The sequence below is a fragment of the Tympanuchus pallidicinctus genome, unplaced genomic scaffold (assembly GCF_026119805.1).
Source record: "Tympanuchus pallidicinctus isolate F22 unplaced genomic scaffold, pur_lepc_1.0 scaffold16, whole genome shotgun sequence".
Taxonomy (NCBI): domain Eukaryota; kingdom Metazoa; phylum Chordata; class Aves; order Galliformes; family Phasianidae; genus Tympanuchus; species Tympanuchus pallidicinctus.
In genome coordinates, this window is record NW_026294679.1 from 8,377,189 (window position 1) to 8,404,826 (window position 27,638).

At 43.2% G+C, this 27,638-nt stretch overlaps 1 protein-coding gene across 24 annotated transcripts in view; it reads right to left on the reverse strand.

Moving 5' to 3' along the window:
- TCF7L2 (transcription factor 7 like 2) overlaps positions 1-23,261 on the reverse strand; it is a 170,442-nt gene extending 147,181 nt beyond the window's left edge. For 23 of the 24 annotated variants that reach the window (XM_052677427.1, XM_052677426.1, XM_052677420.1 and 20 more), the window contains exons 1-3: positions 22,400-22,980; positions 22,038-22,104; positions 21,753-21,877 (exon numbers count right to left, since the gene is read on the reverse strand). In XM_052677427.1, coding sequence (XP_052533387.1) covers positions 21,753-21,877; positions 22,038-22,104; positions 22,400-22,588 — 381 coding nt within the window. In that variant the 5' untranslated portion in view covers positions 22,589-22,980. Of the gene's footprint in view, positions 1-21,752; positions 21,878-22,037; positions 22,105-22,399; positions 22,981-23,040 lie in introns of those variants that run through there. The other variant, XM_052677417.1, reaches the window with a different exon arrangement.
- Between the last annotated feature and the right edge of the window lie 4,377 nt (positions 23,262-27,638).

Consider the following 27,638-nt stretch of genomic DNA (forward strand, 5'->3'; position numbering starts at 1 on the left):
ACTAAAAGAAACGTTATTTTCTCAGGAACAAGCAAGTCTAATTCCACATTTTCATGATCCTTCACAAGCATGAACTTATCTGGGACAAAGCATTTATGATTTCAAATAGCCGTGCACATCAGTATCCACACTATTAACTATGAATGCAACCAATCCCTTGGCTATTCTTCCTCTTGTATTTCTCTGGTTTAGAGGAAAAGAAAGAAGAAAAAAATCACTAAGATTTACTGCAGAATCATTTTGTCTTCAATTATACACTAACATGCAATACTAGTTGCTGTACATTATTTAAGTGAAAAGATCCAGCCGGCTGACACAAAATGGAGGGAGGAATGTAATTAGGAAAAGATCAGCCTAAATGTTGGTTTCTTTCAGAGGAGAAGTCTTGGTTTAAAAATTAAAACATACTTAATGAGCAACAAAGATATCAGTGACTAAAGATTTTCAAAGCCAATACTGGAATACCATAAAAATATCTTTAACCTAAACATTGTAATAGAGGATGATTAAGTTCAGATCAAAAAGTAGTTAAAGTCATGGTACATAAAATATTCTCCTTCCAGAGGTGGCAAGGGAAAATTCTGCACAGACAGAAAGCAGAGACGCTAAAACCTTTCTGCAACCTGGAAAACATCAGACTATTTCTCTACACTAAAATTTAAATCAAATACAAATCAATGCCTTGAAAAAAAAAAAAAAAAAAAAAAATTACAGTATTTCTCCATGCTCTCTCTGGTTTAAATTTTCTATTCAAATACCCTTTTGTGTGCCCCCGACAAAAATCATAAATACTTCTCTCATTATTATTCTGATGCATGACTTATGTACAGAGATAAATCAGATACACGGCCTGAAGAAAATCAGGAGAGAATCATTGTCTTTTGGGGATTTTTTGTTATTTTCTTTTTTTTAAGCAGAGTTACAACAGTTCACACAATCTTAGGACAACACACATTTAGCAATTCTGCATTTGTTTTTTCATCACGCTGGCGTTTCAGTGTAATTCTGAACACCAGGAACGGATCCAAGTGTCTGGGGTCACTTCTGAAAGTACAGTTGGCAACAAGCCCACAGGTCATTCCCTTGGAGGGTTTCCCAACATCCCGACAGCACCCAATCAAAACCTCTGAAAGCATTCAAAGACATCAATTCCCACACAAGCCCATCATCTGGTGATTTGTGCCCGTCAGGCTACGAAGAAAGAAAACCCGATGCTCTCAGCACTCAGCAGATTAATGTGCAGAAAGAGAACACGACGTCTCCACAGCCCTCCTGATGCTTGACCCGGGCAGGCAAGGGGTAGCAGCAGGCAAGGCTGTGGCAAGAATCAGGACCCAGTTTTGCAATTGTTACTCCTGTCCCACTGAGGCTGTGGCTATGGGGCAACATTTCTGGGCCAGACCCTTATCCACAACAAGGCAGAGATGCTACTTGCATCCTTGTGCAAACCAAACACTCAACTACATGGAGTGGGGAGTGTTGTGAATAGCAGATTTATTTTGTTGAACTGGCATAGGATCAGGCACAGGTCTGCACAGGAGAGAAGGGCAGGGGTCACAGCATTAAAATATTAATTCTTCTTGGTTTGGGCATCACCTGGCACCTGAGAGCCAGTGGATTCCAGCTCTTTCAGCAAGTCATTTGTAGTCAAAATCTCTCTCAGAGATCACTCCAAATAACAGATAGTTATTTATAAATTACATACAGCCCACTGCCCTCAGCACAAGGCTTAAGAGAGCAGAAGTAAGAGCCACACAGCCCACTAATTGCCAGAATAGCTGCAAAGGCCGACAAGGATCATGCCTACACATCCCATGAAGGGAGGCTCCAATAGCTCCAGGAAGATCCCCACCAGCATCCATGTAGCAATGAAGACAAGTGGAAAGATTCTGAATGCTTTACATATCCCTCTCCTACAAAACTGGGAGCTGTTTCCAGGTCATAATCCCTCAAAAGAAGAGACTTCCTACTCTTTCACTGAGTAGGCTCAGCTCCAGCCCTGGTATACAGGTGTCAAGTTGATGTTCTGGCACAAAAGGAGACCAGTGCAATTCCGGTGACAACGCAGCCAAAAGTCTACACAGTGAGAACCTCTAAATGGTTTGTTGTGGGTTTTTTTGTTTTTTTTTCTTTGTTTTGTTTTGTCACATCTATCACTAGCAGCCAGCACAAAGCCAAGCAGAATTATACGTCCTTGGGCTTCTATATCCCAGCTCATTCCATCAGTTTCTATTACAAATCAATTGCCTTAACTGGAAATTTGACTTGGAAACTGATTAAACAAAGCTCACCTACTCCTGCCTGACACAGCAATTCCTAGTCCAGGTCCTTATTAATGGTTCTCACGGATCTGCTATGCCTGCTGGCTCCTGGCTGTTGAAGGGCATGCAGCACCTTGACAAAAAGATGGATCTGAAAAAACATCCATCTTCTTGAAGCAGTCAGAGCCCTGACTGAGAGCTGTACGGCTTGTGATGACAACCCTGCTGAGACTGGACTCCCCAGGAAGAGCAGAGGGTGCTGGACCAACCAAAGACCACCACAGTTTTCACGTTTTACCACCACGATTCACGAGACAGGATCCCCAAGAAGCAACTTTTGCAGCATGGAAAGACCCAATCCAGATGCATAGATCATGTTCACACCCGAGTGCAAAGTCTCTGGCCAAGAGTTGACCAGGTTCAGCAGCAAAAGTAGCCTCATTTTCAGACAAAAGAGAAAAAGGCTAGTATACATTGGCCCTCTTTAAAATAATAATTTTTAAAAAGATCATTCATTGATAAACCTTCCACTGGAGTTGTTCTTGTTTTTGCTTTTTATTTCCATTTATCAAGACCAGGATGTGACCCAAATTTGTGGAGCAGCCCTGAGGAAAGGCAATTAGTCTCGCTCAAGAGATGCCAAAAAATTTAGCTGAGCATCCATAATCACCCTGAAATGTTGTCTATGAGCAGCACTTAATTGAGAAATAAATGATAAACCTATTAAGTGGTGCTTAAGTTGACCAGAGAATGGATTCCTATTGTATATCGATTAGGCAATAAAAACACATTATAAAGCAAGTCAGACTGCAGTCAAGAACATCAACTTCTTCTCCCTACTAAGTGAGGTGTCCACTCGGACAGGCTGATGTTCCTTCTTTGCACCTCTCCTAGTAGTTCAGCTCTTCTGCTAAATGCTTTTAACACAGTGAAAGCACTCCTAAGGCTACTTGTAAAATTACAATGTGCAGCCCTGTTAGGCTTTAATTTACACTAAAGACAACAAATTTAAATCACAAAATAAGTGAGCACCAAGTGACATACTGTTACCAAAACTAAACAAAGATGAGTAGTTCATCAATGAATTATTTTCCAGCCTTTAGTTCACATCATCCAACCCCACTCTCCATGCTCACAAAGTCTCCCACAAATCAATAGTAAGTCTCACTGATTACAATTGGAACAGGATTACAACCTTTTCTCCCTCCAGGTCAAAAGATGCAATGAATACAAACTAAGCATTTTCAGAGACCACTTCATGATTGTATTTATGCCATATGGGCAGTTATGATTATTCCATGGAATAATGTTCATTTATTTCAACAACAATCTGACAAACTAAATTTATGCTGTACCTTTGGCCTCTTTGCTTGAACTCTGCTCAGCAATGTCTCTCAGCTGGGACTACTTCTATTACACAAAACCTCCAAACAACTTTAAAACCACCAGTGTTTCCTGGATGTTGTTTTGTTCAAATCTACTACAAAAGGGTATTTTCTTGCTCTCCACTCTTCCATCCTCCTCCCCATCTCCTCTTCCCCCTTAAGCTGTTGGTCAAAGAAAATCAGGGACTTGAAGTTAAGCTGTTGCAAGCTTTCCTTGAGCATTGGGATTCTGAGGAATTATCAGCATTGGCCCAAAAATCTGCATTCTATCACATACAGAGAGAAGTCATTTGCTGTTAGACACAGCAAAGTACTTGAGAAAACACACAGCTACCTCCATTCTCTCAGCATCTTCAGATGGGTGCGACCAACCTTCCAGGAATGTCACTTTACCAAAGTTAATTAAGTTACAGACATTCTCACACTGCAATTGTACTACAGCTTCTAAATCAGTTCAGAATTGATGTGTTTTTATATTTTATGCCAGTAGCAAACACATTAATGGTTCTTCTGTATTTCCAAGGAGGAAAAAAAGCATAGAAATCCATATTTTAAGTATATATGTACACATATATGCATGTGCATGCACACACTTACAAACACCTTCTCCATAAGCAGAAAGACTGGTTGTCTAAAGGTGTTATAAATGCCCTTCAGAGCTCATATAGTCTGGCCTGCACAGTCTCACCAGTGAATTTGCTACTTGTAAATACCCCAAATTTATGCCAATAAAATCTTCTTAGCAACCAGACAGCCTATATATATCTATGCGTGGAGCCATTAATGTCCATTCATGGTTTGTTATTCTTGTGAAACATCAGTAGGGAAAAGGAGGGACAAGAGGGAAAGTCCAAATCATGCATCTCTACAAAGGACACTGAACGCTCAGTATGCTAGAAAGTAGAAGTTCACACCTTGTTAATGAGACACAGCAGCTCAGCACCACTTTCCCTCATTTCAAAACTGAAAGCATGGCAGAGACTTGAACATCGAGGAGCAGAGAGATAAATGTAGAAACCAGTGTCGTGTCATGCTCTCATAAAAGGCCTGGATACACCTACAGAGCCTTCCTTATGGCTGTCATATAAACATTACACTGGGGCTGTGTACTGGAGATTAAATCGGAGGGAAGGAAAGCTTTGCATGTGTCATGCTACAAAGATTATTTTAAGATCAGCATAGAAGCTGAGTAGCAAGTGGCAGCTGATTACGTTACCACAGAATATTTAAGTATCATAGGCCCTCATTGGGATCTTTCATAAAGAACTGCATCTGCATTGTGACTTGAGCTTGAGATTGGCCCTGCAGAGCAGTCTGCTTCCACAGGTCCATACTGACCTTTCCTGTACACGAACCTCCACTAGAATAGGATGCATTCAGGGCAAACACTTTGGTTTACAGACCAATATTCATACAAGGAACAATGTCACGGAGCACACCCAAGAAGTGAGCAGGATATTTCCAGGAAGGACCTCCCTGCTGCATCATGAACCAGTGAATCATTCTGAGCACAGAGTACTTGAGGAAAGTGGGCATGCCAGTATCACACGTACCACATGATGGCCACGTCATCACCTGAGTTGTGTTAACCCTCCAGACAGCACAAAGCCACAGTCTTGCTATCATTGTGCATCACACCTGTTTCAGAAGAAACTTAGCCACTACTTTTAGAGTTTCAGCTCCCACTGGGTAATATCTGAATGATAATTCTGCAGCTGATGAAAGCTTGTGGAGGAGAACTGCCCAGTTTTTCACGGATTCAGAGGAATCTATATGCATGGAACTCTATTCACGCATAGGAACATCCGTGTTCACAACCACTGACCAAGTTGTTCTGGCTCTAGATCATGGAGTAATTCTACACATATTGCCTTTAAATCATCTGCTACCAGATGACTTACAGGAAACAACAAGGCACGTTCAAACACAGGGTGACTACTGAGCAGAGCACCTAACAGCAGTACTGTTCTCTCATATAGACAGGCAGGACCTCCACTAAAAAAGGATCCTTCCAAATGCCAGGAAAGGAAATCAGATGCTTGGTTGTCAAATGCTGTAATTGCCTCAGATTTGTAGGGAAAGGGAAAAGTAGGAAAAATACATTTAGTAAGTAAGTATATCTATTCACAGACATAAAGCAACAAACATTAAGAGTTTCTCTGTCAAACTCTTTCAGATTTGTGCATCAAACTCCAGGTTCACAATCAGATCCATTTAAGTATTTTTGAGGCTTACACAGTGTATCTGTGATGCTTATGTGAAATTCACAAATATTTACTGAAGCTTTTAAAGAGAGCTTTATGTTAAAAATTAACAGTTCCCTTGAAAAGTAGCTAATTTTATCTTAATGAGTTTGTAGCTGTTAAGACATCTAAAAATCACTAACAAAAGTCAGTTTCTTCTTAGCTCAGAGGGAGTTCCTCTCCCACTTTCAACAGCTCCATGATTTTGGTGTCCATCCATCACACAGATGAGTTCATTTGTTTAAAACCACGTACTTCAGCACTTGGGTGAACTTCTCTGTTTGTCAAATTCTGCGCACATAGAAGTACAAAAGAAATCTGGGATTTAGTTTGGGCGGGCAGTGCTTCTTCTAGCATTCAAATAACACCAGATGTCAACTCTGCTCTCTGGCTTCATCATCTAATAAGACATCCGTTCTTGGCTTTTTTTAGTATGGTAAGATCATTCATCATGCAGCCACATTCAGCTGCCTTTGGCCTTAAACCCAAGGTAGAATCAATTAATTCTCTGTCAGAATTGCAGACAAGGTTCCAGGCGCTGCCCACCTTACCCAATCTTTCTCCTGATAAAGGAGTGACTTTTATACCTTAATAGAAAGGAGTTATTTAGTTGAACAAAGGGGGAGGTGGTGTGAGGGGAGGCTTCCAGATAATTTCAGTGTATTTTACCTTATACAGTGTTATCCAATAAACCAAATACAACATGTACTGCATATATTGACTGTACATGGCATGGAACAGGCTGAATGATACAAGTTACCAGGACAGTCAGTGCTACTAATACAGTAACCAAACAATAGTAACTGATGCAAACAAAACATTGCAATCTGTATTGGTAAACAAAGTAAACAAAGAAAATTATAACCAAGTCTGTTAGTTGAGAGTGTATGCTCTAATTCCAAGAAAAAAATAAATAAATAAATCAATAATTATCCCTCAAAAATAATTTCCGCTTTCTACCTGGGTAATAAAGTCTTTCACCCATAAGGTTTTGTTTGTTTCGATGAAATTCACACAACTTCAAAGGCAAGGAACCACCCTACCCACTAACTTAACCACCTGCCAGAAGAAAGTTCACCCCAGCAGCGTGCAATTCAGAAGGTCAACGTACTTCAAGTTCTAAGACAAACCACCACTTACTATCTTCAGCAGGACAACATTAGGCTACCCACCAAAAGAGAAAAGTATGAGTCTCCCACAAACCAAAACTATGAAACCTATGAAAGATTATTTTTAGCAGCATTCTGGGACAGCCTCAAATCAGTGATAAACTCTTCTTTCTGTAATTCCGAATTAATGTTTAATGTAAGACTCCAATCATTTCCTCAAAATAAGTCAGTTTTCCAACCTCGAGGATAATTAGCCTTCCTCTACACGTCTATACGCATAATTATACAAGTACATAAGCAAGATGGGGAACTACTTATTTCGCCATTGATCAAACAGTTCCATACCTGAGACTCCTGTCATGCTACTCAGCTGAGTAATTATTCATTGAAAAAGAACAGCAAGTAACTTCTGAACAATTTCACAGGCAATGGCCTTTTTCTCCCCTCCTACATAAACTTGAATGCCAAATACCAAATCTATTTGTAGCAGTCAAGATTAGCTCTACCAGCCGAAACACTGAAAGAATACACATTCAGATCAGTTTATCTAACTACTGATAATTATTGCTATTTATTAATCCGTCACACCCCAAATACACAGAGTACTTAAGACAACTGAAAGTTTGCATCCTTATCTGGAGAAATTCCCATAAGTAGGGAAGAAACAGAAGGTGAAACTACAGGAGAAACTGATCTCAACTGACAGTCACTTGTGACAGCAGGGATGTGGACTTTGGCTTTCATTCTGCTTGTATTTCTTTTACCCTTTACAGGAATTACCCCAGAAGAAAATGACCCATTGCTAGTTACTCACAAAGTTACACAAAGCTGTAAATCTGTGTATCAGCACAATGAAGAAAACAAACAAACAAACAGGAGACATGCTACAAATTCCAGGATTTGATCCTCTTGACTTTTACAGATGTTCTTACAATTTTAAGAGGGTTACTCTGGTAGCACGAGATAGCAGGTCACCTTTGGAGGCCACACACACATTCAGCTTCAGAGAAAAATAAATCAGGACAGTCTAACAGCCCAACTCCCTTGATTTTGCTCCTGCCAGACAGAGCATAATCATGTGAAGGCACACCTAATACAACTTCCTGATAGTATCATGATGCAATTGGGGTTATTGACGGTTGGCACCACAAATCAGCATTGTGCCCCACTATCTCAGTCCCATGCAGATGATCAGGTTTAGGCGTGACCAATTTGAAGGTAAATAGTATGCAAGAAGATCATTTCCAACTGGTCTCATGCAGCTATACCTCAGAAAGTGACTCCACAAAAGTGGTATGAGGGTGAGGTAGAGAGGAAAGAGGAGTGTAATGTTTATTTCCCTTTAACTTTCCATTTCATATGCATTCAGTACCATATCTGAACATGTTCAGACATTTCTTCCCCTCCCCAGCTTCCCTTCTTCCAAACACTTGTCCTACAAATTATATCTGGGATCTGAAAATTAAGCTGAATACTTTCCTTCTTTTTCTTATGCACACAGAGTAATAATGAGACTTTGCAATCCAAATTCTGCACTTGTGTACACCTGCATTAACCCCATTGTCCTCAAATTATTCCCTTAACAATGGCTGTGGGTTTGTACAGGTGTTGAACAAGCCTCGTAATTGGAATTTAACAAACAATTCCAACAGCAGGAGGAAAAAAAAAGACAGAATTCAACTCACTCCTTGTGGCATTAGCTAACATGTTCAAGTAGCAGTAAAAATAAAAACAAATGTAAAAGGTACTTAGGGGTATGCAGATGCTGCCAGGCATTTCATGACATTTCCAAAACCTGCAGTTTTTCTCCTTAGATCCACGAACCCAGAGTCGTAGCAGGGACACTAAGTGAAAAACTTTTGCGTCTCATTCACACCATCTTTCCAGTGTTCCCTGCAGTTGTTTTCCTGCTTCACTGAGTGTTTTGTTTCCAAAACAAACTTTGTTGGCTCCCCTTAGGGATCACAGCTTCAGGCCTGAATCCTACAAGCCCAGCTGCTCAGCACCCATTGAGTTGTGGTGGGCAGCTTTCAGAAGGCCAAGGTGGAAAGAGCCCCCCTCAGGACCCAGGGGTACCTGCTCCATCAGCCCCCAGGAAGAGAAGAACCTCAAAACCGTTACTGCCACATTCAGAAACCATCCCACCAGGAAGCAGAAGAGCAAGGTGACACGAGGCAGGATAGCAAGCTTGAGGGAATATCACCCAGCAGCAGGAAGGCATGAATGCTCTGTATCACCACCTGCACTAACCTCAACAGCTATTTGTTCCAGCAACATGTGCTTCCCAACTACATATACAGCTGTAAAAGGAAAAAAAAAAAGTTTTCTGCTGTTCTCATATGTTATTGCTCATGGTCATGCCCAAAGCTTGGCTCCCTCAGCCCTTTCTCCATGAATCAAGCAGCAGCCAGGACAAGGGCTGGAGATGTACTCAGGTTTTGTTGCTATGGATAACTTGGACATAACAGTTTGAAAGGAAAGGTTATCTGGCTGGCAAATGAAAGAGATCAGTGACTTTATTAGGGCCAGCAATTTCTCCTTAGTGATGCAGAATTACTACAGAGCATTCATTACTGAAGAGAAGCCAGTTACTGACAAATTACCAAACTGAGAAATTAATTACTAGCTGAGAATATCATGCACAAGGGATAGAACTGAGAAAGCCATGTCCAAGAGAGGTCCATAATTTGCAACAAGTACATTCTAATCAACAATTAGTCCTGATACAATTAGTACCACACTGGATACTCCTTTCAGGATGACAGGCATCACAACTGGTCTGCAAATCATCAGTGGTTGAGATAAAATAGCATCATCTTAAAAAAAAAAAAAAAAAAAAAAAATGGAGACACTGTACAACGTGACCACGACATTGTCCAGCATACAGACTTGACTCTATGTTCAGGTCCTGCCGTTACTGCCAGTAAAACAGTCCCATCCCACTCCTCCTCGTGCCTCCAAGAAGGCTCCGGGTATTCAGAAAAGCCTTCCCTGCCCCCATACCATACTCACAGAGAACACAAATCAATTAGGGGAATGTCTGCCCTGAAGAAGAGCTTGGTGTAATTTGCTGAACGTAAGTGGGCATTTCTGCAACACAAACTCAAAAGACAAGCAATCTTTTCCAGAGTTTTTCACACTAAGGACCAAACCTATGAAAAATATAACTGATATTTTTTGCTAAAATATGACATATCTGGCCAACTTCATCATCTTCCAGGGGAAAACTAATTGAAGGGGGAATTAAGAAAGAATCTGCATACAGATTCTGCACACGATCTCAGAGTTGCGTCTTTCACATCAATGAGTAGCATCTGTTAGCTTCAACTGCTTCTATGACAAGCAGCAAGACCTGTTTTCCTCTGTCCGTTTTCAGCAACACATGCAAACCTCTCTCATTATTTAGATACAGTGTAGTGGTTAACAAAGGGCAGAAATGCAAAGCTGGCTAAACAACTAAGTAAAACAGCCACAGTCAGTGTCTCCAAAACTTTACAAAAGAGATGCTACATTACTTCAGGAATAGCAAATAAAGGGCAACAACTGAACCTAAACATCTTGTTAAATAGACATCAAAATGACCAACTTTGCGCTCAGTATGACTAAGAAAAAAAAAAAAAAAATCAAGATGCTTAATATTTTCTTTTCTTTAAAGGTAAACCCTGGTCACATTTTCTTCCTCCAGTGAGAACACCCACACTGCTAAGTGGCTCAGTTGCTACCATATTCCTCACGCACCTGATCAAGAGGAGCCCAGAGGCCTCCGGACACTTCTGCAGTGCACGTGGCAATGACTGTGATTTTTACAGTTTTACTTGGCTTGTTCACAAGACCCAGTCTTATGTAATCTGTGGGCCTGATCCTTCTCCTAATAAGAGCAATGGCAAATCTCCAGCTGATTCAGTAGTTCTGGACAGACCTTGCAGCAGCCAGAGGATAAACTTTAAGGGCCCAAGCCTTATTCATTCACTGTGCTTGCTTCTACAAGTAATCCTATTAAAAATAATGGGAACGCTCCTAAGAGTCAAAGATGCAGGACTGAGAAAGAAAGAAGAAAAACAGAGAAACTGACTGAGAAATATTTGGGGTTCCCTCTCCGGCACAACACAAGCATGTTTCCAAAAGCATTATCTTATTTCTATGCATTGAATTAGAATACCGATAGAAAATACATGAATAAAAAAAGGCAAAATGTCTGGAAACGTCATTCGAGGCAGTCAGAGGAAACGCAAGTCCTTGTTCTTTTAAAACAAGGGCAATCTAGCGATGAAAGGCTGAAAATGTGGCCACACACACACTCTCCTTCATATACACATACATACACAGAGGCAGTTCATCAGAAGTGAATCACAGAGAGAAAGATGAATTTGAACCCTTTATCCCCTGTCCTTTATAAAGGCTGCCACTCAGTAAACGGAGATTGCTCTAATTACTGTGACAATTCTGCACCCCGTTCAAACAACTTTTGTGTTCTGGACAGGTTTCTCCGCGAGTTTGAAATTCTTGGCCTGAGAACCGCTCTTGTCTAAAAGAGGTTTCTCGTTGCAAGCGCAGAATGCAACACTAACAAGTTGTCCTTCTTTTCAGCTCCTTTCATTCTCCTCTTTTCCAATTGCCTGATTCAGAGCTTAATGGAAACTTGTCAAGGCTTTTCTTCCCACAAACCCCGTAGAGCCCCAAGGCAATCTGCACACAGAGAAACCACAGGAATCTCATATTGTCAATTAAAATTGAATAGACACCTGATAACTTGACTATACATTCACAAATAATATACATCACATGCATATACACAGATGTGCACACGCAACCCACACATAACTGAGGTATGGACACACCAGCAGCACCTCAGTGTACCCAGCTCCTTTTACAATGTAGGTTCTAGTTTTCAGACTTGCATTTCATAAACAAAATTCCATGAAAATACTTTCACATATTATCGTTGAGCAACAGATTTCAATGAAAAATAAACTTACTACATATAGCAGGCGTTTGGCCTTTAACAACCCTGGGGATTGTAAAGGTATTTAGCTGCTACCAGGCAAAATAAGCTCTATGGGTATTCTTTACACAGTGGTTTTGCAACCAGTACAGAAGTCAGGTCTGTGACTAGCTCCTGTAAAGGTTATTTTTTTTTCTTCAAATGGACACATACATGTTTTAATCTACATTTCACAGTGTAGTTTAAGAACTAAAAAAAAAAGCCCATAGGGGAATATAACAGGGATCAGAAGTAAACTGAGGCATTCAGCTAAAAATACTGCTAGTAAAAATCTCAAAATCTTGACTTCCAGGCAGAGAACTATAATCTGTACCTCCTTTCAAAGGGAAAAAATCTTCTCACCAGTGTCTCAGAGAAAACAAAGGTAGAAACACTGATTGCAGTCTTATTCTTGATGCGTTCAGTCAAGGTCACACTTTCTCCTGGATTCTTTAATATTAGCAAACATTTATAATAGCATCATTTCTATAGCAGTCCGTTGAGCCTGGTTGCAATCAATGCAGCATCTATACGCTGTGTTCCAGACCTCGCCTATGTCAGAACAGCGGTCCTGGTTTTATAAATCTCTTAAATCTAATTAAACCAATGCAAACCTCTTACTGTGTATGCTCTCAAACCAGTTCACTGGTTTAACCAAGTTAAAATTACTCAGGCTAGAGTTTAAAGTATTTCCAAGAGAACCTTTATTAAATATTTGCATCAGTTAAAAACAGAAATCAATGTAGTGACTTGTCTCTAAGAATAGAAAAGCCTATAGCCTCAAACTCTTCCACATAATTATTTAAGGAGTCACTGACTCCAGCAGGACTTAGGATGTGCTCAGAGGTAACCCCCCACCTTTTCTTGCTCTATTTTTCCTCTTGCTAAAATAAGATCATTTATTTCCATTGTATCAACATCTAAGAATTTCTCATATTCCCCAGAAAGCCCTTTTGCAATATTTTCAGTTCAGTATTTTCTAAATATTCCTTCCCACACTCTCCTTTCTGGGTTTGGTTTTGTTTTTTTTTTCTTTTAATTTTGTGGGTTTTGTTGTTACTGCTGTTTTTGGGTTTGTTTTTTTGTTTTGTTTTGTTTTTAAGTCTCAGCTGTAGCATTTCCACTTGTGAATTAAAAAGCCAAGCCAGATTTTGTTGTATACAGCTCCTTTCTTGCCACAGATACTCCTCAGAGCCCCACAGAGCTGCAAGGTAGATGCTGCTAGCACACAATTATATATTCATACTTGGTAGCCATTAAGCATGCAATTGTACTTCCCACGGAGCCTAGGGCATTAAAACCTGTTCTGCCGAGAGGGGAAAACAGTTAGTCAAAACTAACTGTATAGTAGGACTAACAAAATGGTTATGGGACCTTTAACATCAGAGTCCCTCCTGAATTCAGCTTCCTTCCTGGCCAAAACCTGCTGAACTCCAGCACCCCAGACATCTCACCACAGCCCCCACATCACCTCCGTCCTTGCACTTCCTTCAGCAAGCAGCAGAAACATTTCAAACACAAACACATTCTCTGCTCACCAAAGCCTACTTGTCTCCTATAATTTCTATCATTTCACTGTCATCATTTTTCTTTGCTGAAACCAGCAGCTTATGAGTCAGAGAACAATCATTAACTTTTACAACTTCCATACAAATCCACCTACTCACATTAGAAAAGCAGTATTGACACGAAACGCAGCCTCAGACCAAATTCTGATCCTGCCAGGATGCTCTGCACTTCTGTGGGAAAGTCAGATACTGCAGGAGCTCATTTAAGAAAGTACCATCAGGAACACAACTTTTTTTTTTTTTTTTTCTAAGAGCAAAAAATGCTGCAAAAGAAGCAATCAATGTGACGTTTAGTTTAGTTTGGCTTTTTCAATACCTTTATCCACTTTTGAATAAGTTGGCCACTGGTTCAAGACACTCGGGGCCTGATCCAAAGCCTGTCGTTATTAATAGAAGGCTTTTTTCCACTGACTTCAATGGACCTTGGACCAAGCCCAAGGAAGACAAGATTTCACAGCAGTTAGAGTGACACACATTCTCCACATTCAAAAAACAAAACAAAACAAAACAATACACAGCATTTACAATGTTAATCTGTATAGTGTAGTTTTGTTTATAGGTTTGGAGTTTTGTTGTGATTCCCCCCCCCTCCCCTCCCCCCCGAAATGGGCTCTAGGCTGTCAGATTAAAACACCAATGAAGTGTCTCCAGAGCTGGAAGGACTTATGGGCACACACAGAACACCACGATGGGAGACCGAATAATCCCAGCATGTCTCCCTGCTCACATGTAAAGCATCCTCTACCACTACATTTCTCATAAGTTCCTGCACCCACGCTTTAAAGTTCCCCATCATTATACGCTCCTCCAGGAAAGGCTACAACCTTACTCATAGTGAATTAATTTGTATTAATATGGCTATCACGTGCACTTCCATATGAAACCCATTGTTCTGCAGCATTAAGAAAAACCTCACCAAGTGAAGTAATGTGGTACCTTTACATTTAAAGAAATGTAAAATAAATACATTCAAAAAAAATTGCTAATATCTTTAGTACATCATAATTGGCACAGCAGAAACCCAGTTATCTTCTCAGTAAGTATTTATAGCATCACCCTTCCCCGTTCATTCTGCATTTTCTTAGAGAATCTGCTGTACCCTACATCTGCAATTCATTGACTTTACAATTTACCACATGTTGAGATGGAGAGGTCTCAGCTCCATTTGAATCACTGCACAAATATGCAAGTGATTTATCGTTTTAAAACTGAAGACTGCAGAAGAACGACTCCACTTTTCCTGAACATTACTCCTTCTGGCAGACCATGAACAATTACAGTTCGTACTAATTAAGCTCTGTAAATGTGCTGTGCCCTGCTAATGCCTACCAGGCCTCAAATTTAGTTTCATGAAGCCAAACTTCAGCCAGCAACTTAACTCATTCGGCACTGCCCAGCTGCCCGCGTGTGACCCCACAGGAGCACGGACAGAGACTGCAGACCATCTAACACAAAGGAGGGATCCTGGGCAGGGCTTGGCAGGAGCAGGACAGCAGCAGGACAGCACAGCTGCTGATAACCTGCTGCACAGGCCCCGCATGGCCCCAGCCCCACACCTCGGTGGTATGGGATTCAGATCTGTCCCTAGGGGCTAATAACTCACAGCATTCCATTGATTAGGAAAATGCATAAAGCCTTCAACAAAACTGTACATTTACTCATGGAAGGGCCGCATTGACAGCCTCCTTTTTTCCTCCCCTTCCCAGCCAGGCTTTACACAACCAGCAGAAGAAAAACATATGGGCAAAGGAGCACAGCTTTCCACCACACACATAACACCACGTTTTGCTTAAATTAGCATCCAAGTGCAACAGTAACCTACAGGGAGATTGCAGGAAACTGCAGGAGGGATTAAAGCCAGGAGTAATACCTGGGCACACCCAGGTAACAGCATGGCAGAGGCACCCACCCCAAGGCAGCAGAGCAGATCTCAGGCTGCATGGGCAATGCACTGCTTCTCCATGAGCCCAATGTTCCCTGACACAGAGGAGTCAAGTCCCAAGCCCCAAAATTCCCTTCCGATAACTCAAACACCAGCATGCCCCCTATCCCACAAGTTTCTGAGATTTCTCTTAGCACTCCCATGTTCTTCTTTTGTCTGCCAAGCACTCTCCAGTGCCCTCTGTGACTGCTGCTCCCCAAAGCCCTCAGCGCACCCAATCCACCCTTCACCTCTCCCTCTAGCAGGGTGCAAAGCTTCCCCAGTGTTCTGGGGGAGTGTTCTGCCCTTCCACTGAGCACATCACTACACACCTTCCCCTCATGCAAGCGGAGAGCCCTATTTTACACAGGTACACACACCAAGTCGTCACCACACACAAAACAACTTTAAAACGTGCATTTCCAGCCATCCACCCCTTGTATCAAACCTCACAGGATTATCACCTTTTTCTTCCCCCTCTCACTGGTACATGAGAAAATTAAAGGACATTTCCAGTTGTCATCTTTCTTTAAATGTTTGCTCGTGTCAGTATCTAGGAAATACTGCCCAGTGCTGCTCAGATCTGCCAAGGACTGCACTGGCTTCTCCCACTGCAAGCAGAGCTCAGCCCCTCTGGCACAGCAAGCGTTAATTATAAACTTCAGAGCCCACGTAAAAGCACAAACATAAACCAGCGCCTGGGAGGAGGAGCACAAAATTCTGCGCTTTTGGGTGGGGAGAGACAGGATTTCCAGCTCTCCCCACCCCCCAGAACCACACTCCATCTCTCATTGCTTATAATTAGTGAAAGAAATTTGACCCACTGCCAGTGTCTGTGGACCTTGGATATTATAAGGCCAGCGTGGCGTCAAATATCTTAACATTCATAAGTGTTATAGGCTGTAAATAAACCCCATGGATTTATGACCCTGCGGTGCCTGCCAGCAAACGACTGTGGCACATTTCTTTCAGCAGACCTGTCGAGGTGCAAGTTTGCCTTTGGTTGTAAAATTAACCATTTCCTTCACAAATGTGCCCAATTAGAAGTCAAAGCTGAAGGCTTAGGTACACATTTGCGAAGAGGCAGAGCTGAGGGGGTGCGGGGCTTGGGATTTCTCCCCACACCTCCCCAGCGCCCCAGGCAGGAGTTCCCACAGCAGCTCCGAGGTGGGAGCCAGGGATCTGGTTTCACCTAAAACCCCAGGAAAAAAAACAGAAAAATAATAAGAAAGAAAAAAAGAGAGAGAAGGAGGGAGAGAAAAAAAGAAACCCACCACTTTCCTATTTTGCCTTGCCTACTGCAAGTGCTGCTTTTGGGCTGCCCTGGAGGAGGGGGAGCAGACTCCCCCCCAAGCCTCGCCTGCAGCGGGATCCGCTCCCTTCCCCCAGTATAATGTCATCGACTTCCTGTGCAGGAGAACATTTGCTAAATCCAGGTTGTCTCATGCTTAACTGCCAATAATCCAACTTCCACATAACTCCCAGACAGCTGGGGAAAGGTCCTCAGAGTTTTTAGTCATGGTACAGAAACACACGTCCACACAAAAAATCTGCAGCTGTCCTTTTTCTCTACAATGCCTTTTTTTTTTTTAAAAAAAAAAAAAAAACCTGATTTTGGGGCCCAGTCTTGAAAGTCTGACAAATTTAAAACATTTCTACCTACGTTCTGCTTTACAAGCCTCAATGAAAGCTGTGACATATCCCCCTCCCTGCCTCCAGCTGACAAATCAGCACGTATTTGCTTGAACAAAAAAAAAAAAAAAAAAAAAAAGAAGAGGAAGGAGGAGGCAAGGAAAAATAAATAAATAAAATACATTCAAAATCATCAATTCATGTATGAACACATTCAAAAAATGCCAGGAAAGGTGTCTACTGTATTTTTTTTTTTTTTTTTTTTTTCCAGTATAGATCAGCCACTGCTGCAGCTATTAAAATTGTTTGATTTCCAAGGCAAATATTGTTTTTAATGAAGTGCAGTCCTGCAATTATCCGGTACGCTCCAGTAACAGTGCTGCATTATATTGTTTTGCAAGGTCCCAGAAACATGAAACTTCTCTCTAACTAATTTTCATAGCCCCCTAAAGAGAAGCTGGTGGACTCAGCAATGCAATGTTTGCTCCAGAAAGAAATGCGATCAGAAAAAAAAATAATATAAAGAAAATAAAAAGAAAAGGAAGAGAATTCAAAATAACTCAGATTCCTTACTGGAAATAAGTTCACAGACCCAATCTGTTTGCCATTGTATAGCAGCTATGCTAATGCTATAGCAGTGATTCAGCAATCTACCTAATTAAGCATGAGGAAAGTTTCTTTATGGAGGTTCCATTTGATTTATGCTGCAGGATCATCGGTTCTTATTTAATAGCTTGTTTTGCACAAGTCCAGAAACTTTACAAAAGCACATCTATTTAATAAAGAAAAAAATAAAAGTGAATAATGCAGTCTCCATTGAATAGCTATGTATCATAAAGTACTAAAGTGCTGACATATTAAGTTGTACCTACATTATTAAATGAGTTGGTGGATGTTAATACTATAATCCATACTGCAGACATTAAACCTCAACCATACAGATTAGCAAAGAATTAATATTGTCGCATCGAGACTGAAATCTTAACACGCCAGCCATAAATATTTCTGAAGGAGATGAAAAACAATTAGCATAAATACCAAAGAAGGGCAAGAACACCTGTTCTTTTTCAGTGCGATAAGCATTTTATTGTTCTCTATTTAAAATGTAATGACCTGTGTAATTACAGTAATATTACATTGTATTGCAAGGGCTTGGAATGTCACACTTTGAAAAGTGTTGTCAAAACAATTGGAAGGAGGAAAAAAAAGGGACCACCATTAACCCTTCGCACTCCCGGGTCTGCTGCTTTTGTGTCAGGAAGGATTATGTTGTTTCATTCAGCAGATAAAGGAAAACATCCATTTTTCAAAGCAGTTAAAGGGAAAAGTTTCTTCCCGGACCTATGCTGTGAGCGGGGGGCTGCTCTCCCCTACAGCCATTCCAAACTTGCACACTTCAGGACCAAACACAAGCTCATTCCTACAACCTCATTTAGTAAGCATCAATTTGGAGTAAAGGAAGATGCAACAGCACCAATAAAAATGAGACCTCAGCCACCAGGGCTTTCTCAAGTCACAACGCATCCATTTGCTCACAAAATGTATTAACCAAGATCTGCATGTAGGATCGATGTGAAATAAACTACTTTTTCATTTCCAGCTCCAAAACAAAAACAATGTCCTTTATTATTATCCCTATCAGGCAGCTCCCACAGATCCTCTGCAAGCATAGGTATGAAACTGCATTCTCGGATGCACTACTTCATTAGTATTAGTATGGTCTGGAGACCAGACCTCCACGCAGCACACAGCTATTCTTGCAAGCAACACACAGCATTCTGTCAGAAGCAACATTAACATGCAAAAAAAAAAAATAAATAAAAAAATCTGTGGCTTATAAAATTATTCCTATTGAACTTTTATAAAGACTTTTCAGCAACTGAAGCATTATTCTTTAGATAATATATTATTCACCATCAGCAGATTTTATGATACTCCACACATTCATGTAACAGTAAAGCAGGAATCACTGCCCATGTGTTGAACAGACAATTACAGTGACATTGACAGAAGAATAAAAATACAATAAAATAAACAGCGATCCCACTACACACAACACTGCCATCCCAGAAAAAGGAAAAAGTCAGTAGGAAAAAATAAAGCAACAAAAAACCACACCCACAAATCTTTAAGGTTCTACGCAACAGCAAAGGGAAAGGAAAAGCAGTTCTGTCACATATCTGCATCACCTCGACCTTGCATGTCCTAAACCTCAAATAGGGCTTCTGGAAAAACTACATCAATAAAAATAAAATTAAAAACGGCACTGAATTATCTATACATTTTCAATACATATTAAGAAAAATAGAAATAAACAATAAAGAGCATGATCTAATTTGTCTGGAATAGGAAGCTGTGCAGCAGAGAGCCAGCATCCACTAATAGCAGTGTGACAGCAGCTGCCATCCCGCTCGGTCCTTATAACATCCTGCTCTCAGGACTCAATTAATAACCTTAATTTTTCCAGGCTATAATTAAGTTGTCGGCAAACAAACAAACACGCAGAATGTGAAAGAATAAGGTTAGGGAGATACGAGGAGGTTGCCAGAGAAAAAACTGCCTACAGAGTGTAGAAATCTCCTTCAGATCCCATCTGATAACGGGAGAAGGCCACCTGCCACACCAACACCAGGCAGTGTAGCATCCCCTGGGCAGCAACTCCGACTCCCACTAATGCCACATTCCTATGGAGGCCTTTTTAGCTGCAGGGAGCAAGTGGAGGAATAGAGGGCAACTGCGAGGGAACCCCGGTTTGCACGAGAAGGGAGAGAGGCTCTGGGAAATGCAGTGATTAAAAGGAAAATGAAGAACTGCATCTGTTGTAAGAAAGACGCTTAAGGAAAGGGAAGAGGAGCTGATCTTCCTGTAACCTGTGCTTGCGAGAAGGGAATGCCTTTCAGGCAAAAAGGAACAAGAAAGGAACACAATGCTGCCACTTTGTAACCAAGTGACTTGCTCCAAAGTCATTTGTATCAAAGATTGTTTGATGGTCTGGATCCCTGCAAGGGTTTGAGGTTCATCCCCATCACCCGTACACTTAGGAGTGACCATATTCAAAAGAAGAAGCGCGTCCAGCCTTGACCTCCCCTCCCGGCCATCGCACTGCCAACTGCAGTGCCCCTCCACCACCGCACAGCCCCGCACAGCTGGGGGGCACAGCACAGCCCCTCACAGCCCCGCAGTGCCGCCCCGCTGACGTTCCACCGGATGGAAGCACGGCTGACCCAATGTTAATATTTTAATGCTGTAAAACACTTGTAGATCCGATACGCTGAAGCTGCCCAAGACCTCAGTCATTAGCGTGGCTACAACATCTCTGGAACAGTGGATCTATTATTGTAAATTGCTATCTCGTGTTACCGCAAGGAAAAAAAAAAAAAAAAAAAAATGTGTATAAACACACATGGGGACTGCGGGGACTGAGAAGCGCCCAGAAGGAACAAAACGACACTGTAAGCCCATCGACAGCATTTTGTACCCCGCTGTATTTCATCGCTTTAGCTAAGAATTAAGCCACCACCGCCAAGAAGGGAAGGAACGGGAAGGGGATGGGACGGCAGCGCTGCCCCGGGCAGGCGGAGCGCAGCGCTGAGCTCGGGCCCCGCTGCAGCCCCCGGAGTTCCGCGGGACGCCAGGAGCGGGGCTCAGCCCGGCGCCGCTCACACGCAAGGGCGGAAGCACCCTGCCCTCAGGATTAAATACAAAACAATTTGGGGGAAAAAAAAATAGGAAAAAAAAAAAAAAAAAGAAAAAGAAAAAGAAAGCTCAACAAGAAGAGGACGCTTTCAGCACAACGCGTGTTGCCAGCACGCTCGCAGCAGGAATTTCGCTCGACTCGCTTCGATTTCGCTGTTACAGTTCGCAAAGAGGCGATCCCTGACTCCGGCTCCGGCCCTCCCCTCCCGCCCGGGCCCAGGTGGGGTGCGGTGCGGCGCAGGGCAGGGCCTGCCGCTCTCTCAGCTCCCGGAGCGGCTCCGCGCCGCGGTGCGGGCCCCGGGGCGGGAGGAGGGCGGCGGGGCCGGGAGGGGCAGCGGGGCAAGGGGCCGGCCGAGGGCAGGAGAGGGTTAAGGGGGAGGAAAGGGGAGGGGGAGCCGGAGCCGGGCCGGCGGCGCGGAGGAGGGCAGGGGCCGGCGGGGCAGCGGGAGCGGTCGCTCCCCGCTTAGCGAGGAGAGAGGGGCATGAAAACAAATATAGTAATTGTTAGGGAGAAAAAATAAAACTTCCCGATTCTGCGGTTTTTGGTTGTTTTTTTTTTCTTGCTTCGTTCCTACTTTACTTTTGAGGCCGCTTTCCTTTCTGTTGCTTTTTTTCTCCTCTCGTTTTTCCCCCTTCTCCCTCCTCTTAACCCTACATCGGAGGGCTCCAGCAAGAAGCCCGTAAAACTGAAAGTAAAAAACAAATCGAAAAGGAAAAAGAAAAAAGTAAAAAAAGAAATAAGATGAAATAAAAACCAGGGAAGGAGCGAAGGAGAGAAGCAACATGGCGAAGTGTAAACAAACCCCCTCCCGCCGCCGCCCGCCGAGTTCGCAAAGTTTGCGGCGCGGGGGAGGGGGCGGCGGGGCCGGGGCCGAGCGGGGGCAGCGGGGAGCGCGGCGCTGGGGGTGGGGGAGATGAGGGAAGAAAAGGCACAAAAAAAGAAAAAAGGCACTCACCGTCCTCGCCGTCGGAGAGAGCGATCCGTTGGGCAGATACGGGCTGCTGAGGTCGGGGATCATTATAAAGGGATAACCCGGGTATGGTGGGCCCTTAAACAACCCTCCATCTTGCCTCTTCGCAGCTAACATGGCGGGGGAGACACGAGAGGAGAGGGGGAAGGAAGGGGGCAACAGAGGGGAGGGCGAGAAGGGATGGGGAGGAAAGGAAAAAGTTTTTTTAGCGAAGTGTCCCGCAATGGGGAGCGGGCGGAGGGGCTGCGGGCCGGGCCGGGCCGTACTCACCTTCCTCCAAACTTTCTCGGGATTTATCTCTGAAAGTTTCGGAGCGAGGCGGGGGCCGCCGCTCCGCCTGGGAGAGGGCCGGGGTCGGCGTGGGGAGAGCGGGGAGGGGGTGTTTTGGTAGTGGTGTTGTGTGTGGGGGGTGGGGGGGGGGAAAGGTGTGGGGTGAAGGTGGAAGAGAGGAGATGTGGGGGAAGGGGGGGGGGGAAAGGACAAAACAGGAGAAAACAGAACAAAACAGAAGGCATCGTTACAAGTTGGTGCCGCGGAGGAAAGTTGGGCGCCGGAGGGAGCGGGACCCGGCGGCCCCGGCCCCGCTGCGGCCCACGCCCGCCGCCCGCACGGCCCCGCGGGGTTCCCCGTACCTCCGAGTCCGAGGAGCTGTTTTGATTCGTTTCTGATTCATTGACGAGAGACGATTTGACATCAGCTAAATCCCTCTCGGCCGAGGAGTTCTCGGAGATCTTCTCTTCCTGCTCCCCTTCGTCTTTGAAAGAGATCAGTTCATCGTTGGCGCCCAGGTCGTCCCCTCCACCGCCGTTCAGCTGCGGCATTTTCCTCCTGCCTCACCCCACCAGCAGCAATTTTGCAAAAAGGGGAAGGGGGAAAAAAAAGGAGAAAAAAAAAAAAAAAAAGGAGGGGAACGGGGAGGGGGGGAAAAAAAGGAAAAAGAACAGGGGAGGGGGGGGGGAAAGTTTGCACCAAAAAAAGAAGAGTCCAAGGTGAAAGTTTCTTTTTTTTTCCCCTTCTCTTTCCTCCTGGGGAGGGGAAAAGAGGGAGGAGGAGGGGAGGGAAATGTCTCTCCTTTGCTCCTTCGCACCAGTGACTTTGGGCTTCTTCCTTCCCTTCTTCTAGATTTTCTCTTTCTTTCTTCCCGGAGCTGCTCACGGCGCGCACCCGCACTCGCGAAAAATTAATAATAATCAAAAATATAGAGCCGGGGGGAGGGGGGAGGGGAGGGGGAAGGGGTCGTAGGGGGGGGGAAAAAATAATGCACCAAACAAACCAAAGAAGTCAGCTGTAACGGGGGGGCAGCGCCGCCGATATTGGGAGCCTGTGCCGCTCGGGTTTGAGTGAGTTGAAGTTGGACTGAGAGCTTTTCAGTTCAAAGGCGGCGCTGATTGACAGCTCGAAAAAGGGGGATCGAAATCCGGAGGAACGGAGAAGTCTGGGATCCGGGATTATTGACAGGGAGCGAGCAGCACACCAGGCACTTAATGAGATGCAGGAGGGGGCGGGGGCTCCCGGTGACGTCTGCATAAATAAACAGCTCTGGGGCCGGGAGGGGGAGGAGGAGGGTGGGGGAGGCAGAGCTAACAATGATCCTTTGGGGCACGGAGCGGGAGGGCGAGGGGCGGGGAAAAAAAAAAAAATTACATTAAATTAAGAATAAAAATTGCGCCGGGCTCTGGAGGTGGGGGCGAAGATGCAGAAGTGCCCTCGGCTGCGCGCTGGGCGAGAGCGAACTTTTCCGCGGCCGACGCTGCGGACCGCGGTCGGCTCTATGGGCGCATCGCCCAGCGGGGTGCGGGTCCTGCGGAGGGCGGGCGGCCCCGGGATCAGCATGGCAGGGTTGGGGGGGGGGGCTTCGTAACCCTCGTTGGGGGTAAGAAACTCCGTGCGTGACAAACCCCATAACGTGGTCAGAGCCCTTTGGTCAGCAGCACTTGCTCCTCTCGCGTAGCACGGCGGTAGCACGCAGGATTCAAACGTGCGGGATCGCTCCCTGAACATCAGATGTTTCCGAATTATCGCAGAGCGAGGCGCGCTGAGTTGTTCGATGTTGGGTGGTTTGTTTGTTTTTTTTGTTTTTTGTTTTTTTGTTTTTGGTTTTTTTTTTTTTGTTCTTGATGTGAAGTTTGGGAAAAAAAAAAAAAAAAAAAAAAAAAAAAAGAGGAGGAGGAAAAGGAGTGTGACTGCTAAGAAGTTAATTAGCATGGCAGGACGGAGAATCAAGGACTCGCATACTTCAGAAGCGAAAAGTTGAGGCGGCGACGTCAACAGAGCGCGGTGGGGAAAGGCGAAGCGGTGCCCCCGCGCACAGCCCCGCACCGCGCGGCATCTGCTGCCCGAGAGCTGCGCGCCGAGGGGACGGGCAACAAATTGGTGTTGTACAGCGACAAATTGTAACAATGGCAGAGTCAATTGGAAACTTTAACGCGGGCAAAAAAGGAGGGGGGGGGTGGGGGTGGTGAAGAAACGGGGATTTCAATGGGAATTAGTAAATCGCCTAGTGGAAATGGTGTTGGAAAGGGAGCTGTGCTAAATAATCCAAACATTCCTGGAGAAATCTAACCTGCTGCTCACACTGAGGGCCATTCAGCGCAGAGGGTTTCCAAAACAAAGCCAATTTGTCATGCAATATTTAGAGAGTTTGGGGGTTTTGGCTAAACTGTCTTCTCTAAAAAGAATAAAAAACATAATAATACGGAGATCGACAAGGCTAACGCGAATTCTCAGGCATTAAAAAGTTCACATAGAAATTTGCATACTAAAGGGAAAGATACAGACAAAATAGAAATAAAAAAATCACTGCAACTTACAACTTTAATATTAATCAGTAAAGCAGAAGTAGAGCAGAAAGGAAGCATGAAAAGAAGTAAAACAAATGTGTACATTTAATCAGACAGGATTGCATAGGACACAAAGAACAGGGCTAATTAGTCTCAGCAGGTAGGGACTAACCTTCAGACTTCATAAATAAATAAGTCTGTGAACAATGTCTAAGTGGGAATATGGAGACAGAAAAAGGATTATTTCAAGACACCCAGTAAAAATGTGAAGAATGAGATACTTCACTGTTAAATCAATGTACAAATGGATTGAACAGTTTTCTTTTCCACCAGTTTTTCCACTAACTTGATTCTACTTTCTGAGATTTGACTCAATAACTCCCTGCAGGCACACACGCTTCCCACTGCCCCAGTGATGCACTCTCTGTCTTTGGTTTGCAGAGTGGCACCTTAACAGACCTTCTCCACTTCTGTTTGCTTTTTGATTTTTAAAATACCTTCATATGCCAGAACAATATGAGATCAGAAACACAAATGTGACACTCTTATTTACTTTGCAGAGCCACGCGTTATTATTTGATCCAAATGAACAAAAACAGTTGCACAGTTTTGTTTTGTTTCTCAAAGATCTTTCTACAATCTGCTGTAGATTTTGTTTTGTTGTTGTTTTTTAAGCAAGTGCACTTCAGTTCCAGTGTGGTTGCTGACTAATTATTGAGCACCATCAAAAGTTGGTGACCAAGACAGGCCCAGGCCTTACCCAAAGCCATTGCAGAAGGGCCTCATTCAATGCTTCCAGCAGTACCACCAGGCTATTTCCAAGGGGTTTGGTCTCCTGGTCCACAAGTGATGCTCCTAGCATGAGTAAATATTGGGTCAGTGAGTACAATGAGTAAAAGTGAGCTGAGTGTCATCTGCCCTGAGCCACAAGATGCTCCTTGCTCTGGCATCTCCTAGTAGTGTCCCAGCTCTGTGTGTTCCCACAGCTGGGATCTTACCACCACAACTGGGATTTGCCATCACAAAGGGCTCAGAGGAGCTTCAAGACTGTCTGGGAAAGCTCTTTGCATCATTTTGGCAACACTGAGTCCTTCTGATTGCAAACATAAAGGTTATTGCTTTCAAACTACAGCTTGAAGTCTAAGTATTGTCAGTGATTTGACAATGATAACACAACTTGATTTAATTAAGGTCACACAAGTCGCTTAGGATAACTTATGCATCTTATTTGTACCATTTTCATTTATGTGAGAGACTCTATCAGGTCATACCTTAGATTTATAAAAACAAACAAAATGGAACAGTATATCATTTACCGGTGAAAAAAAATACAATACTCAGAAGATCACCAAGCTAATCCATGGCATGAATCATGATTTTTTGTTTAGATACCTGATTTTAACAAACAACTGTAGAGACAAAGCCGGGTGCTCCAAGTCAACTCTTCACAAGACTATGGCTTTTTTGTTCAAGCTGACCTATGGTGCAGGTGAAGAAGTGCTTCTCTTCAGGCTTCTGTCCCAGTTCGGCACATTGCACCACATGCTGAGCAATGGGGATTGGTTACTAACAGTGCAGTCACTATGTTACACCTGGGCACAACATTTTAGTCCTAAGAATCCTGCAGAGTCTCATGAACAGCAACAGTGAAGAAGCATGTGAGGTTTTCCTGCCAGTTCATATTGCAGTGAACTGGAAAGGGAAGAGGTTGACTAGGGGCAGCCAAGGAAATGTATTGTTTTATGAGAAATGCAGTGGAATCTTTAATATCACACCAGAGCCTCAAGTCTGTATCGGAGAAATATGGTCTGCTAACTGCCAGCTGGATCTCCCAGCTAATGTTTACATATCAGGAGTGAATCATCCATTTTCGTGGTCTTCTCCAAAAGGTCCCAATGTAGGTTGCAATGTGTAAAATTCAAGTTATTTATTTTGGAAAGATAAAAGCTCTTTGGTTGACCAGGCTGGGATTTGAGTCTACAGCTCAAAGGAGTCTGTATGTTTACAAATAATCTTGGATCATTAAATCTACTCTGAACGTCAAAAAGATTTCAATATTGAAAAGGTTCCAACAGCACAAAACAAACACATCTGCCCAATCCCTTTCCAGTGCTAGCTCTTCCAGAGTTAGCAATGAGAGGAATTTTTTTTTCTAGAACAGGCAAAATGATGGCATCTCCTGTCTGTGTTCATTTGCTTTGGCCAAAACAAGCACATGTTAAAATTGAAGACAACTATAAAATGGGAAAACGTCAACAAGCAGTCAGATTGTGGTGCTACTGCTAGATTTCTTTGTGGCTTTAGATTTTGCACGTACTGACCAAGTCATGGTGCAGTAGTTGAGCAATAGGTGTGCGCTTTCTACCCACTCTTGAGGGAGAAATACTGGAAGATAGATACAAAAAACCCTTGCGTATTGTTCGTTTTCGACCTCGTAACACAGTCTAATGTCTTTACATCCACTTTCAGTTTCCCAAGTTGTGGTTATGGCTCAGAAGGAACACACTTCCATTTTGGTACCTAAAGCACAGATGTACCTCTTGCTTTTATTAGAGATAATTCTGTCTAATAACAAAATGGTTAATAGGTAGAGATATGCATTCATGCAGGGATTATTCACACTTTATCATGAGGTGATATCAAGCACCATAGGAGTGAATGAGAAGAAATAGGCTTCTAAAATTCAGAGCCCTCCATAAATATACCATTTTTTATTGACAACATGTCTTTTAACCCTAATAGTAATGGAAGAAATCCAATAAGTGAAACATTTACTGCATAACTTGCCTTATTTTTGGGTGGTGTCTGATTCCTTTCTAGCTGTCTCCAGAAGATGTTTTTAGCCTAATTTGCTCCCTAGAAATTTCACTCACTAGAGTTATACATCTATGACGTTTTATTGCCTGAAGCCAAGTCTGAATAAGAACTTTCTTAAGATATACTTATCCTAATGCCAGTCTACAAGAAGTAGGCTGCTTTAGTTTGATTTATTTGTGCAACAGAGATATGTGTGCACATATACAGTTGGTCACTGCCTCAGACTGGATCTAATACTCCAAATAGAAACAAACAAAAACAACAATTTTAGCCA